The 17,007-nt window shown below is 30.9% G+C and overlaps 2 protein-coding genes across 2 annotated transcripts; both read right to left on the reverse strand.

The window, feature by feature from the left end:
• Window positions 1-718: 718 nt before the first annotated feature.
• Window positions 719-3,050, reverse strand: LOC106425886 (2-oxoglutarate and iron-dependent oxygenase domain-containing protein ICU11). Its single transcript, XM_013866606.3, has 9 exons — window positions 2,621-3,050; window positions 2,456-2,503; window positions 2,197-2,373; window positions 1,958-2,108; window positions 1,769-1,855; window positions 1,566-1,684; window positions 1,330-1,448; window positions 1,088-1,199; window positions 719-1,005 (listed from the first exon to the last, which is right to left on the reverse strand). The coding sequence occupies exons 1-9, from the start codon at window positions 2,942-2,944 to the stop codon at window positions 961-963; spliced, it is 1,182 nt and encodes a 393-aa protein (XP_013722060.2). The 5' UTR covers window positions 2,945-3,050; the 3' UTR covers window positions 719-960.
• A 3,946-nt stretch (window positions 3,051-6,996) lies between these two features.
• On the reverse strand, window positions 6,997-7,873 carry LOC106425919 (ethylene-responsive transcription factor ERF069-like). The gene has a single exon (XM_048766529.1). It carries the CDS (start codon window positions 7,694-7,696, stop codon window positions 7,211-7,213), a length of 486 nt encoding a protein of 161 aa, XP_048622486.1. The 5' UTR covers window positions 7,697-7,873; the 3' UTR covers window positions 6,997-7,210.
• Window positions 7,874-17,007: the final 9,134 nt, after the last annotated feature.

Here is a 17,007-nt window from a genome sequence, read left to right on the forward strand (position 1 = left end):
ATTCTTTATCTTTCCACGATCCATCTATAAATCAACATAGTCCTTTGCGTCACTAGTTAGGCTTTAAAATATCCCAAAACAGATTATTTTATTATGTAAACAAAATTTCGAAAAAACGACAACAGAACTCTATAAAGCCAAGCACAGACTATTGGCAACAACTAGTTGACGGTTTTGACACATCAAACTTTAAAAAACTCTGTCGATTTTGACTAAACAAACACGCAATTGCAAAACCCTACAACTATAAAAGGTGAATCAAAATGCTGGTGCAGGTAGAGAGAGTGATTATCAGCTTATATTGAAGTAACATACAGCCTAAGTATAAAGCGCGGGATGAAAGTTCATGGTTCTGTATCTCAGACACTGTCGAGAAACATTGAGAACATAAACCTCTTTTTTCCTGTGAAGATTGAGCCAGCAGACTACTCTCGGCTTGCTCAAGCTTCTCAGCTTCATTGGTTAAAGGATTACAATGATTAGTATACTAAACTACAACCTTTTGATGAAATTATTTGCAGAGGTAAATAACAAAATTGTATCAAGCTAAAGACGAGTGTAACTGACTTGATGGGCTCAAAGAAGTATTAAGGCATCAAGAATTGCCAGTGGTTGCCTTAGAATGCTGAGTCTGTTAGATGCCACCAAATCTAAAAGGCGTAGCTGGTAGTGTCAGCTTTGTTTGACCAAGAGTGTGTTTTTTTTTACTCAAGCGAAGAAGTCGCATAAAACGCTTAAAGAGAGCAAAAGGTGTTTTACATCTAAGTTCTTACGGTTACACAATGCTGATAATCACTTTAACTAATCTTCCTCTCTAATGATTTTTTGCCTCTCTCCAAGAAAAATGTAACAAAATACTATACCCTTGAACAAAGGGCGGTACTTTAACTGCCTCTACATACATAGCCACTGAAAATTAATACAAAGAAGATAGATTCTCCTGACATATCCCTTTTTATCTTAATGCTCGACATGCGTCTTGTCTGCACCTCTCCTCTTCAGCACCTGCAAAAACAAGAACCACATGAGGAAAGAAAAAAGGAAAACAATTGCTTGCAGCATTGATATATATATATATATATATTACCTCTACAGTAGCCTTAATTGCCGCTTGCTGCCTATTGTGTTTTTCAAGTTTGCATCCTCCGCACCAGCTTGAGAAATCTTTTTGGTATCTCTTCGCCTCTCGAAAAGTTGAGCTATACATGAGAGAGAAAGACAAAGGGAAGATAATGAAAAATTCCCTTGAACAAGTTAGATGGTTCAAGAAACATCTGATGTAGCATTTTGTAAAAACTTTAGTTAGATGGGGAATGTGAAAGGCTTTACCTTCTACACCACATAACCAAGTTCACTAGGCGTCCAGCAGTTATAGCTCTAGCACCATGGCGGTGACGTCCATGATGAAGAACGGCTTGACCAGGTACCTGTGAGTAGTCATAATTTTCCTACAGAAAAAAAAAATTAACTAAGAATCAATCTCACTAGTGATGATGATAGCTACTAAATGGCACAACATCAACTACTTGATTGATGGGTTGGTTTGGTTTGGTTTTCACTAGTACCTTGATTTCAGAATTCACATGGTTATCACATCTCACACCTCGAAAGTACAGCTCCCCACCAGAAAACTGGTTGCCCAAGCAGACATTCAAAGTAACCTCTGAATCATCCACATGGAACCCTAAAAATCAAGCAAAATCAAAAAGTTTTAGATATTCTCACCACTCAAATCAAACCAGACGCCTCCCCTCCCAGAAGTACTTACCAAGATCAGTATCCCTATACTTTCCATACTCAATAGCATAGCCATGGTGAGAATCCAAACCGGTTCCACAGACTTCCGGGAACAAAACTGACATAAGAAACAAAACCAAACCCATGAAGCACATACGTACATACATACATACATCAAATAAAACTTTTTGCAAACAAATCCCCAAAAATAACCAGCAACCTTGAGATATAGGACTTATGAAGTCCCCAAGCAACTTCTGGAGCATGCCGTCAAGGCCAAAATCATCGAGAACAACACCGAATTTGTTTATTGTTGTTGGTCTCATCATTGAGGATTTTGAATAATGGAACCATTTCTCCATATTTTCAACCTGTGGTGGCAATGTATATTAGTTTTAGAATCAGACAGAGAAGACAACACAACACAACACACATAAAAGGACTCAAATTTTCATAAACCTCTGCTATTAACATTTGGCAGAACTGTGGCTTTAACATATCGAAAGTGTAGATCCCAGGAGCTGCACGACCAATTATGCTTTTGAAATTCTCCTCCGATGTGTTGCTAACAGCGTCAAGAAACGAAGGGACGAAGAAGCTAACAGGGTCAAGAGTATAGAGCTCTTCGTGTAGACGCTGAACATAAAAAAAAAAAAGGATTCAATTAGACAATGACACACAATCAAGACAAGATTGAGTAAGAAAATTAACATTTTACCTGGTAAGAAGACAAGATGTTCTGTCTGTACTCTCTATGCTTCTGAACCTGTTTTTCCCAAAATTAACGAAATGGGTTTTACAAATTCAACCTCAATTTCAATAAACAAGAAACAGAGCGAGAAAAAGGTCGAAACTTTTTCTTTTTTTTGAATAAGTAAAGTACCCGTATTCGTTCACTTTCAGGCGAGTAACGGAGGAGAAGGTCACTCATGGCACGAGCCTTTTCGATGCGAGTGGAGCTGAGAAGATTCTCTGGCAAGAACCGCTCGAGGGACCTGAACAGAGAAGGGTTGAAGTCGAGCTGCAGATCCTCATAGTGCTCCGGCTCGTGCTCTTCGTTGGGGGTTCTCCGGAGTTTCAATCTCGCGTTGAGGGTTTCTTGGGAGGCTCGCGGTTGCTGCTGATGAGGATCGGATTGTTTGGATGAAGAGCCGAGAGCCATCGATCTAAGGCGGTTTAAATTGGAATTCATGTCAGAGGAGGTCATTTCTAGGGTTTTACGTTTTTTTTGAAAGAGGAGAATGATGGTTTGTTTGGGGGGTTAGGGTTTCACCAATTGTATTAGACAAAAAAATAAAATTATGTGAAGGTAAAGAACATATATAATGGTAAAAACTCAAATGAGAATTTTGTAGAGGATAAATAGGTTTAGAAAGTAATCTATGAAAAATGGGATTATTGGAAGGAATAAGATTTTGGTGACACGACGGATAGAGATGGAGCGTCTAAGGATAAAAACGGAATAAATGATTAGATTCGAGCAACAAAAACATATAAATACATTATATGTATAGATTTTTGTTATTATTGATTACAGTGTGATACGGTGCGGTTTATAAACATCTGAAGTTTATGTATATAAAAAAAGATTCAGCAGTTATAATAATATAAAGAAAAAAAATTTCAATGACACGTGGATAATGATGAATTTGAGAAAGAAAAATGATGTTTCTAATTACTTTTCAAAAAATATCACACAATACATAAGCAAAATTAGTTTGTTTGATCTATGAGTTTTTGATGTGTATTTAAAATGTCTTTTTTTCTGGTTTAGACTTATCTTCATTTGTTTGGGTTTTTTACTTTTTTTCTTCATTTGTTTGGGTTTCACCAATTGTATTAGAAAAAAACTTTATGTGAAAGTAAAGAACATACATAATGGTAAAAAGCTCAAATGAGAATTTTGTAGAGGATAAATAGGTTTAGAAAGTAATCTATGAAAAATGGGATTATTGGAAAGAATAAGATTTTGGTGACACGGCGGATAAAGATGGAGCGTCTAAGGAGAAAAACGGAATAAACTATTAGATTCGAGTAACAAAAACATATTAAATAAATTATATGTATAAATTTTTGTTATTATAAACTACAGTGCGATACGATACCATTCAAAGTCTATGTATATATAAAAAAGATTTAACAATTATAATACGAAAAAAAAGATTTCAATGACACATGGATAATGATGAATTTGAGAAAGAAAAATGATGTTTCTAATTACTTTTCAAAAAATATCACACAATACATAAGCAAAATTAGTTTGTTTGATCTATGAGTTTTTGATGTGTATTTAAAATGTCTTTTTTTGTTTAGACTTATCTTCATTTGTTTGGGTTTTACTTTTTTTCTTTCCGGTTAGAAATCTATGTTTTAGTTGTGGATAGAGCTTCTGCTTGCAGTTAATTCTCTCTTAGTTGTTGGTTTCGTCGTCTTTTGAGTAGGATGTCTATGTTGTTATGAATGGTCGTAGAGATCTTCATAGATTGCTTTTTTGGGAATAACTTGAATTCATCAAATATTCATGAGATATTGAGACTCATCTTTTAATGAAGGATGCTATACTTGTATTTCGAGTTATCGCCATGCATGACTGAAACTCATTTTCTTTGTTAAGTTATGCAGAATATTAACCATGTGATGGTGGTCAATTTGTAGTCACATTTTCGATTGCCAATCTGGGTTCGAAGGTATTTAACTACATTTTATCAATCTGGTCTGGTGGTATTTCGGATATAAGTCTATTGGTTAGAGTCCATTTGAATATCTGGAAAAATAGTCCATCCATAAGCTACACTTTTACTTAGGGATTAGTCGGGAATCTTTCCATAAGTCCAAAATATCAAAAAAGAAAGAAAAAAAAGTTATGCAGAAAAGTATTCTGATGGTCTCTAGAAAGATTCAAATCAAAGCGATTTGGCATGATCATGGATCCTTTACCCACACGAATCTCTTGTGTAGATCATTGTTGATCTTAATTGATTCTCCTTTGTGGTTAATTATGTCTCTGTTCTTGAATGACTAAAAAAACATAAGGAAATCTTAGCTACGGTCATACATGATTTGTTGATTGACTGACCAAACAAAATATGCAAATGTAAGAATTGATGCAACTGTAAAAATCCGAATCTAAAAGTCACCATGTATTTAAAGAAGTATAAATCATATATAGACTGCTAAGCATAGACTTGAATTCCAAAAATACCAGTAAACTTATATAATGTCCTTTCCTCCAAATGGATAAAAATAGCATATGTACAAAATGATAGAAACTTGAATATCTCTAATGTATTGAATTTTAATCATACTCTAAAATGGAATAATAAACAAAAAAATAAATAAATTATTTCATTTATAAAGTAAACTTATTTTCTATTCTATTACAAAAAAAAAAATAGAACATGGTTAGAATAATTTTTTTATTTCAAACTTTATTTTTGGAGTTAGAAATGGAATGGGGTTTACATGAGGAGACAACATTCATTCTAATGTTTACCTGAAACATGCTTCAAAGTGTAGAGAGAAGCAAAGCTTGTTCACTTTAGCTTTCTTCTCAAAAATAGCCTACAATGAAGTTACGTGTGTTTCACACCTTCTCTCTTTCCCAAAATGTGTTCTCAAAGAATTAAACAATTACAAAGGAATCTTCTTTCACCCGGTGTGAACTTCCTTGCAAACAACCAATTATGTGTCTATCTTTATTCATATTCTTCTTTGCCTCTGCTGTGTACATAATAGTGCCCACACTTGCAGGTTCTATGTAAAGTAACGAGCTTCAGCAACATTGGATCGATTCCGGCCATAGCTCAGAGCTGTGTTATCCCCTGAAGAAGTTGCTGGCATTACAGTCTAGTATCACAGATACTGCACAAGTCTTGTGAGAGCTTAAGAGAATAAGCTTGTACATACCAATCAAGCTGAGCCAATGTGCATAACCCATATGCACTCAGGAACGAAAGCGGCCAGCTCCAAGAAAAAAATCTCTATCTATCATCTCTTTATAAGTAACCACCAATCTGCATGCAGTTCACCAACAATCCTTGTACGTAGTGTATCAGGTTTAATCCCTTTCCCCCAACATCTCATCATAAACAGCAGTAGCCATGGATAGATTCCCCTTCTTAACGAATCCTTTAACAAGAACCGTGTACGTCTTCAAATCAGGATCAATCTTTTGTCTTGACATTTCATCTTTCAACCGCAGAGCAGTATCCAAACCCCCTGACTCGCAAAGACCATCATCCATTAGAGGATTGTAAGTCACAACACTGGGACCGATGTTCGTTAAACAAGCCTTGTTTGCAATACCCTTCAATCAAAGGGTCAAGATGTGAGAGGGAATCCATTTCTTCGCATATCTCCATGAAACCGCATAGCTTCCTCCATTTTTTTACCATCCTAGGAGAATCCGTTGATCAGTACGTTGTATGTAACCTCGCTCCTCTTCTCTCCATCTCTGTTAAAACCTTTGTCACGTGCTGCATTGCAAATCACCAGACTTGAAACAAGAATCCAAACAAGGTGTTAAAAAGTGATAACATTAGGCATATAACTTGCTGCAAACCAAATCACCACCTTTGAAACAAGAATCAAGAATGGTGCTCACAGTGACAACACTCGGCACAATCCTATGCAAGCAACGCGTTCAATCAAAAGATCGTTGATTCCGTGCATACCCAGAACGATGCTCCTCCCGGCGACCCAATACGCTTTGAGCTCATCAATCCTTTCTCGGATTGGAGTGAGTGTCTGACGTGGCGTTGACAAAAACAAGGCTTTATCTCAATTGTTCTCTTAACCGTTCCGGTTTGGACTTTTTTGTCTGAAACCCACTGATAAAAACCGTTAAATCACCCGTTTCCCTTGGACATTTGTGACTTCAATCTTTTATCAGCTGACGTGTAATCGGGGCTCCACCAGTTGTAGTTAAAAAGTTAATTTTTATATGGTTTGGATTAAAATAAGTGAAAAGTGATGATTGTAACATATCAGTGTGCTGTGATGGTCTTGTGAGGCTATTCATTGTGAATGATCTGGCTTAGCAGCTTCGCTCTGATATGACTAAGCAGATTCACTATCACAGGATAAGGAACTTGGACGAGGTATGGCAGTAATAACAGAGTCGCATATTGCAAGAGGATCTTTGATCTCTAAGAAAGTATGCATGCTTGCTTCTCTTGTAAAATCTAACGAGTAAACTGAGACTGAACAAAGCGACAATTACATGTGTAGTTTCGAACTTAAGCCATTTCGTTGTCTCAATTTCGATCCAAATGAAAAGACTTTATAAATCAAATCCATAAAACATCAAAAATGCAACAAATAGCGATTCCAAATCTGCACAATGGAAGAAACACAAAAACCAGAATCACAGAATGAGAGATTAAAAAACTGCACATATGTTGTTATGACTTATTCACAAAGACAACTTTCAAAAGTTAAAAAAGTAAAAAAATAATCAATTCACAAAAGACGATCAGGCCTCTGCGGAGGTGCCAGCATCGGAACCTTCCTTCGCCGCCTTAGACACCACCTTAAGACCCCCGAAATTAGTCACCGCGTCAGGCCCGATCAGCTGAACCGCCGCCTTATCGTAAGCCAAAGCAGCTTCCTCCGCCGTCTCGAACGTCCCAAGCCAGACGCGAACGGGCCGTCCGTCGCGAGCTTTGCCGCACCTGATCTCCGCCGCCCATTTCCCCCACGGCCTCTGCCTCACCCCTCGGAACTTCTTATTCTTCTTCTGAAGCCTCGCCGGAATCCTGATCTTGAACCGCGTCTTCCCGCCGCGATCGCGATTGTTCTTACCGGCGGAATCGGTCGGGTCGATGACGATCTCGTTGACGCACCTCTTCCCTCGGCGTCGCGACGGCGGCGACTCGGTGTTTGTTTGCTCGTCGTCTTCGCTGCTGGAGGAATCGGTGGCTTCCGCGTCGGTGAATGATATCCTCACGATTCTCTTCATCGTCACGCCGTGAAAATTGGGATTTAACGGTGTTAGTTAGCGTTTGTGCCCGATCACTACTAAAAATGAAGGATGTGTTTTTTTTTTTATTTCATCGGAATTTTATTGGCCTTTGGCTTGTGAGATACTTCTCATCCCATTTTTAAGTCGGTTTTGAAACATAGCGACAAAAATAAATTGCAGGGTGAATATTTGTACTTACTGGTCAAGAAAAGCGTTGGGGGTGCAAATGTTCTTCTTTTAATTCGGCACGAGGATAATAGATACGTCTTGCCTAAATATATATAAAAATTATTTAAAAAATATCATATAGAAATAAAAATTTACATTATTGATCGAATTAATATTTTTGGCTTTTAAACAAAATTTTAAAAACTCTTTTGTTAATTACATAATTTGTTTACTAATGAACTAATTCCATTTTTAAAAATATTTTAGGTCAAAATTTATCGCATAAAAACCTAACGTTTATGTCGAAAAATCTCATGCATACTATTTGGTTACAATAAAACTATGTCAGCTCGGTTTTATATCATGATTTAGCAATTTAAAAGTTAATTATAGTTATGAGAAGTTTACGTTCACGTGCCAATCATATCTGTCTTCGATATTTTTTTTTTTTTGTGTCATTTTGGTTATTGCTCGATATAAATATTGATTTTTGAGTTTATTCTAATTTCTTTCTTTTATTTTGGTCTGAGATTTAGAAATATTTTAGATTCAAAATTATTAAAGAGATACATACTTAGGTTAAGATATGCGTCTTGTGCAGAATAATTATTTTATATTTATTACTTATTTTATATTTTTCTGCATATTATGAAATAATAAAATAATAATTATATATTAAATAACTAATAAATAAGTACTATTATGTAATAAATTGGCTTGCACATATAAATCAAATGACCGCTCATGTTTATTCACGATCATTTTAAGATAAATAAATCAAAACAATCGATATTATCTATCGTATATGATATATAATTAAATTTAAACGATATGAAGTATATATATATATATTAACATAAACACCTATTAAAATAAAATTATTTATTTATATGATTTTATTATCGTTGTATCTTATTATAGAAAAAAAATTAAACATTGATCACAAAAGTTTATGTGAGATTTTTAACAGTTTTACTAATTTATACTCGTTTTGAAAAATTCAAAATATAACATATACAAAAATATCTAAATTTTTAATATATGATTAATGTAATTGCGTAATTTATTTTAATAATAAATAATTAAACAAAAATGATAGAAAGTATACATATTATTAGCAAATCTTCATTATTTAAAATTATTAATTACTATATATATCATAATCACATTAGGTAATTCTGTAGGTTTTATTTAAGAAAATAATATATAATAATTTTCAATTTGACAAATGAATAGTCCATAATAGACATACTATATAATATAACATTCTTTAACAATTTAATTTTGGACTAACAAAATTCTCAATTGATTTTCAAGCCGCCACGTAAACAAATTAACATTCAAATTACGTGACAACTCAACATGATATTTTTTTTATTAGTACAAACTACATGTTCTAAACTTTTTAAATGTTTCTCTTGTTTTAGTAATTTTGTCATTTTTTAAAATTCAAAATATAACATATACGGAAAAAAATCTATATTTTAATTTTATAGCTAATTTGATTGTTTAATTTTTATTTTAATAATATAAAATTAAACAAAAACTGTGAATGAGATATAAATTGTTATCAAATCTTTATTATTAGAATCATTAATTGTCATATATATATATATTAGTCATATTTGACAATTTCGTAGTTTTTATTTATGGAAAGAAAAGAAAATAGTAATTGTACACTTTAATTAATTTTATAATTAGTTTAATGAAAAATATAATATATACTTAATTGGACCAATATATTTTCTAAGGATTCTGAATTTCATTCCGGTGATGACTACACTTAAAAATTGTAATGTTTTTCAATTAATATATAAGGGATATTCATAGGGATCATAATAATTTAATTAATATACTTTCTCGGAAAAAAAAAACAATCTAATTAATATTGGGTGTTAATAGATGATGAAAATGAAATACCATCAAAAACGAAATGTGGCCCGATATAAAAGTAGACCCATTCTATAGAGAAAACAGAAGTGGTCATGTTAACAGCCCAAACACTAATTTCCTTTTTAGTTTCCAGTTTGAGAGTTAAGGGCCATATAGAGATTGTAAGTTCAGCTCGAGCAAATTAAATTAAGGTTTAAAATCCACTATTGGATCAAAGCCAATAGCTTTTTTGAAGATGTTGTGGATTTCAGGTTCATAAAAATGTAACCTAAAAATGTAACATTAACGCGATGTCTTCAGAACATAGAGAAAGTTCTGTGAGAGTTAAATAAGAGAGGCAATCGCATAGTAGGGAGAAAGTTTTTTTTACATGGATCATAACTAAATTATTATAGGGATCAAGAAAGGAAATGTAATCATCTCACCACAACAATTACATATAAACTAAACCTAAAGTTCATAATTTATATATTTTTCATGGGTCAACTAACCCTCCTCACACCTAAGTGGCTCCGCTACTGTCAATGGTACGTTCGATTCTTAACATTTACACCCAAAAAATAATGTTACCAAATATCAGTGTCGGTCCTGAAATAAAAAAGACCACAAGCAATTTTAAAAAAATTGGCCACTTTTATAAATTTTGTAGATAATTTTTTTTAAAAAAGGCTGATTTATGCAAATATTTTTTGTGGACTGAAAGCGGGTGCTTGTAATACTTCCCCTCAGAACCGCCACTACCCACTATAACCGATTTACTTGTCGTAGACCTCAAACCAGTGGTCAGTGGTTTTGCCGACAGCCACCATCACAATATCACCTGTCATTTATCTTTTCTTCTTCTCTCTTTAAAATGCTATTCTCCTTTTTCCAAATAGAAAGCTTAAAATGATGTATACTACTAGAATAACGATAATTATTAGGGTTTATTTGCTGAATAGCCATAGTGTATAAATTAAGTAATTAATACTGATTTTGACATAATGTAATGTCAGATTTTTACACCACTTCCCAGTCTGTTTTATCTTTCCATTATTTAACAGGTTCCCAGTTAACGTCTGATAGGTGATGACGTTGTCAGTTTGGAGAGCAAATACGTAAGCGATGGAATATATGGCCAATAATGTTTAACAGTTATTCCATTTAAAAGAAGAAGAGGAAGCCACGTCAAAAGGGAAAGTTACCAAATGTATTTTTACTGTATATATGCAGTAAAACGAGTGATGTAAAATTAAAACCCGTAAAAAAGGGCTATTTCATTTACTTACAAATATCAAGTCCAAGAATGCATTAACACATGATTTGAAAATTTCGGAGTATTCTATTACATATCATCAAAATATAATAGGGCACCAAACCCATCCTAGGCCCTAAATAATAAACTATATCCCAATTCCACCATCAACTCAAAATAGTAAATCTAAACTCTAATCACTAAACCATAAACTCAAATATAAAACCTAAATGCAAATGTAAAACCTAAACCTCAATGGAATGGAACATAATAAATAGTATAGTACATATTGGTGAAATTATGAAATGACTATATTTCCATGAAAGAAGTTTATGTTGACCTCAACTTCAACCCCAACATTCAAATAATAAAGCCTAAACACTAATCACTAAAACTAAAGCCAAATATATACCATAAATTCAAATATAAACTTTAAACCCAAATGGAATGAAACAAAATAAATATCATAGTATTTATTGGTAAAATTATGAAATGACTGTGATTGCATGAAAGAAGTTAATATTGACCCCAAACTCAACCCCACCTTCTAAATACTAACCTCCAAACTTTAATCACTAAACTCTAAACCCAAATATAAACCTTAAACTCAAATAGAAACTTTAAATCCAAATAAAATGGAACAAAATAAATAGAATAATACATATTGGTGAAATTATGAAATTTCTATGATTGCATGGAAACACTTAATGTTGACCCATGCTTATTCACTGTAAATACAACAAAACATACCTCATACTTATTCACTGTAAATTCATATTTTTATTATAAGTTCGACAAATAGAATATAATAAAAAAAAGTAAATTTACTATGAAATAACCAGTGGAGTGTCATTACTTATAGGTTAAGAGAACTTTTTAAGAAGTCTACATTTGTGTGAGTTGGTTAACGAAATAATTTGCAGTTCATCTAAGTTTTATTGTCGGTCCAAATAAATATATGACATTCCATTTCATATGTATGATGGTTCCATTTTACATGCACATAATTTTTTCCATTTATACACGTTACACCAATACATATAAATGAGTATATATTTACTAGTTGGCTCAAATCCAGTTTCGAACAGTCTAGTTGAGAATCAAAAATTTTCATTTGTAACCTGAGACACACAAGCTCGAGCTGAAGATTTTTTTCACTGTTGATATTCTGATCGAGACGTTGAAGTCTCCTGTGTTCACGTTCTTTCTCCGTCAGTAACGGACACGAGTTCTCATCATGAGAGATATGTTTACAGTTGAAGCAATATCGATGGAGACCGTCATACACAAACGTTACCCTCCCTATATCACCATCGGGAAAACCAACTCTCCTTTCAAATTGTAAGGGGTTATCCACGTTAATGGAAACTTGGATTTTTGCTCGTTTTGAATCCAACGTTAGCTTTTTTTCCCAGGGCCTTGGCAATCTCTGAGAAAGTACCATCATTCAAGAAGTGGACTGGAACACCCGTAACACTAATCCAAAAAGGGACTGAGTTAGGGAAGTCCTCCCGTGTAAAGGGTTCCCATCGCTCTAATGCAAAGCTCCATTGATTAAAATGGCATGGCCTCTTGTTTAAAACCGGCTGGAGGTCATGTTCGTTCTCAAAGTCCAATTGGAAGCGTCCATTCCCGAGATTAGTTCCTCGGACTCTGCCCTCCACGTTCCAGATTCGTGGTTTTGGGAGCAGATTGATCAAAGCATCAATGCTCCACTCTTCAGTTGGAAGACACGTCCTTTAATTTGAAAAAATTATAATAAATAGTTTTCTTTTTCGTAGTAAAAAGTCGGCTTTTATATGGGTACACTTTAAAAACAAGTATTTTGTATAATGTTCTATCTTATATTTTTCTTCATTATTATTTAGGATGAATTTAAGTGTATTGTGCCAAAACGTATGCTGAGAATACATTAAAAAAGACATATTTTGAAACAGAAAAAGAAATGCTAGAAAAATTACTTGTTCAATAAGACAAACTTTATTCAAGAAACGGATGATATGAACTTGTTCAATAAGACAAACTTTATTCAAGAAACGGATGATCGGTTCATATTTAATACCAACCCATACCATTAATACAATTCCCCTTCCATATGTTTTGTTTACCGACTACTAGGTAGATGCCGCGGTTGCGGGTTTGAATGTTTTATAATAATATATTTATTATAATTTTTCAAATTAAAATATATTTTTATCATTATGTGTTTTTGTTAAATATTTTCTAAGAATAATTTTTAAAAAAAGATAAATATGGCTGTTTTAAATATTTTTTGAAATTTTGTATTGATAATTGTACTAAAATTAGTTATATATAATATTCATAATTCAGTTTTTAATAAAATTACTTAAGTTTTGAAGGTATATAATACTGAAACTCTTGAAATATTTTATATAGTTTAGAAATATTCGATTGCTAAAATGATTTTATGAAGCATTATATATATTATATAAATCACATATTTAATTACCATAAATTATTTTGTGCAATATATTTAGGTCGTTTGGATACTGATAAAATTATTTCTAAAACTAATTTTCGTACTCATAAAATAAAGAAAAATTGAAACTCCATTAACAAATCAAATTATAATATTTTTTCTCAAACTCTATATATATGATCGACACATAAGAAAAAATTAATTAAGTGATTAGTCATTTAATGTAAAATGAAATTTAAAAATATATTTTATAAATTAATTTATAAGCTTGTATAAATAAATTAAAATCTCTTATCATAATTTAAAACATATGATAAGCCAAGATAAATAATTTTATAAATGTATTTATAATTTTATAAATGATTTATAAATCATGTATGGATTTTTTCAGATATTAATAGTTATTATAATACTTTATATACAAATATAAGGCCATATAAAATATAAGGCTTTATACAAGAATATAAAATCATTATATCGAATTTAATAAAAAAAATGTTTACTATTTTATATAGTTTATAAATATATAAAAATTGGTCAAACATTATTACTCTTTCTATAGTTTCAACAATTAGTTAACATAAATAATTATTTGTAATATTATGTAGATTTTTTGATAAGTAATATTAACTGTTTATAGACTTATTTTTTTTCTTTTAAATCTAATTAAAATAAATAAAAATAAATATAAATTAAAAATTATCGACAATCAATTTAAAACGGCTTTTAAGATTTTATAAATGATCGACACATAACCAAAAATGCCTTAAATGATTTCTCAATTAAGCTTGTATAAATAAATTAAAACCTCTTATCATAATTTAAAATATATGATAAGCCAAGATAAATAATTTTTTATAAACGTATTTATAATTTTATAAATGATTTATAAATCATGTATGGATTTTATTAGATATTAATAGTTACTATAATAATTTATATACAAATATAAGACCATATACAAATATAAGGCTTTATATAAGAATATAAAATCATTATATCGATTTTAATATAAAAATTTGTTTACTATTTTATGTAGTTGATAAATATATAAAAATTGATTAAACATTATTACTCTTTTTATAGTTTCAACAATTAGTTATCATAAATAATTATTTGTAATATTATGTAGATTGTTTGGCAAGTGATATTAACTGTTTATAAACTTATTTTTTCTTTTAAATTTAATTAAAATAAAAAAATAAATAGAAATAAAATATTATCGACAATCAATTTATAACAGTTTTTTAAGATTTTATAAATGATTGACACATAACCAAAAATATCTTAAATGACTTTTCAATTAATATATAGTAGGATATATAACTTTGGATTTAAGCTCTTATAGATGACTTACAAACTCTTATAATAATTTAAAATATACAATAAACCAAGATAAATAATTTGATAAATGTTTTTATAGATGATTTATAAAGCATATAATATGAACTTTAGAAGATGTTAATTGTAATTATGATAGTTTATATAAAATATAATGTTTTTAAATAAGAATATAAAATCATTATATTGATTTATATAAACGGTTTGTCGTTTATTAGTTTATGTATTTTTTAAATATAAAAAATGATCAATTTATTTCTCTTTCTATAATTTTAATAATTAGTTACCATAAATCATTATTTGTAATATTATGTAAATTATTTGGCAAGTGATATTAATTGGTTGTAGACTTACCTTTTCTTTTTAGATTTAATTAAAATAAATAAAAATTAAAAATCATGGACCAATCAAATTATAACAATTTTGTAAGAGTTCACCTATGATCGACACGTAAGCAAAAATCACTAAAGTGACTTCTCAATTAATATATAGTAGGATTTCTGATTCTCAAAGACATTTTCGATAATAGCAAGAAATAATAAATGACAGTTCAAAAAAACAAAATATATATATATATAGGACTGTATGTATCCTACTGAAAATTAGATGTTTTGAATTTTTTTTCTTGTTTCACAAAGATGAATTTTGTACATTAATGTTTTTCAATAGATAAATCAACTACTTATAATTTATTTTCACAGTGACTTATTTAAATACAAGTTTTGGGTAAAATGGTGCACGGAGTTCATTCAGGCTTTGTGCGAGGCATGTTGGCCTTAAGATTGTGTAAAAGATAAATCAATAACAAAATACGCTAATCTAATCTCAATGGCTGGTCTAGTCTGTGATTGTCGATTATTTATTGCAAGACTTTTTCAATTCTGTAGAAGGAAAAGATGTGCGTTGAGTATGTTATTCGCAAACCAACGATTATTCACGCAACGATATTCAAAACTTATACAGTGCTGAACCAATTTTCAGTCATATGTTAACCTATCATTATGTGTTTCTATTTCAACCGAAATATATGGATCGTCTTACGAAAATTGAATACAAACTTCAGATGGATCAGAGTGCAAGTGTATAACATACATAACCTTTTTCTCCTCACATGATATTTATCGATAGGATTCAAGAAAAAAAATGTTTCATTTGGGTTTAAACTTTAAAGACGGTGTACGTTGGACCTTTCTTCACCGCAAAATAATGAGCAGTGGTCTGAGACTAGGAGTAGGCATTCGGGTACTCATTCGGATTCGGTTCGGGTCTATTCGGATTTTCGGGCTTAAAAGTTTTAGCCATATTCAGATATTTATAAATTTTGGTTCGGATTTGGCTAACCTATTTATACTTTTAAAAAAATCATATATACTTTAAATTTCTCAAAATCTAAAATTAGAAATAATATAATGTATATAAAATTGAATATTGCAAGCTAAAATACCTAAACTTAACATTTAAATAGGCATGGCTTGAATATTTGAATAGAAAATTAATAGATATTTCAAGTATCTTTGGTGTTTTGAGTATCATTTAGCTATTTTAGAAATTTAGTTTTGGATAACTTCAAAATATCTTATATATTTTAGATCTTTTTAATATATCAAATCTAAAAACAAGTAATATATTTAATTATATAAATCTATTTCGGATACATTCGGGTACCCGAAATACTTAGGTTAGAGCCGGGTTTGATTCCGGTTTTCTAGATACCAAAATTTTAAACCCGTTCGGATATTTAACCAATTTCAGTTTGAGTTCGATACTACTTTTTCAAATCGGATTCAGTTCGGCCCTATCTGTCTATGTAATTAATATTCTTTGTGTTTAAAATGTATATTCTAAGAATTTTTCACATGAAAACATATTAAATTTTAATTAGAAATGCATAATTATCAGTGATTAGTATTTTTTTAATAATTTTTAACTAATAAAAATTCAATAAATACAAACTTTTACAGAATTTTAATTTATAATTTTTGTTTAATATATTATATTGAAAAGAAAAATTCATAATATGTATATTTCTAAAACGGAGAAAATACATTACCATGCCGTAATGGTCAGAGACATGTACAGCTGATCTTAAACATAGCATTGGTATGTCTCCAATTTTTTTTTGAAGAAAATTACACAAACATAAAATTTTCAAAATTGTTAAATAAAATTATTGAAACATTTATTAAATTAGCTACATCTACCAAAATTTAGAGACTCCAAGAAATTAGTAAT

This window comes from Brassica napus, chromosome C8 (genome assembly GCF_020379485.1).
Source record: "Brassica napus cultivar Da-Ae chromosome C8, Da-Ae, whole genome shotgun sequence".
In the NCBI taxonomy this organism is placed as follows: domain Eukaryota; kingdom Viridiplantae; phylum Streptophyta; class Magnoliopsida; order Brassicales; family Brassicaceae; genus Brassica; species Brassica napus.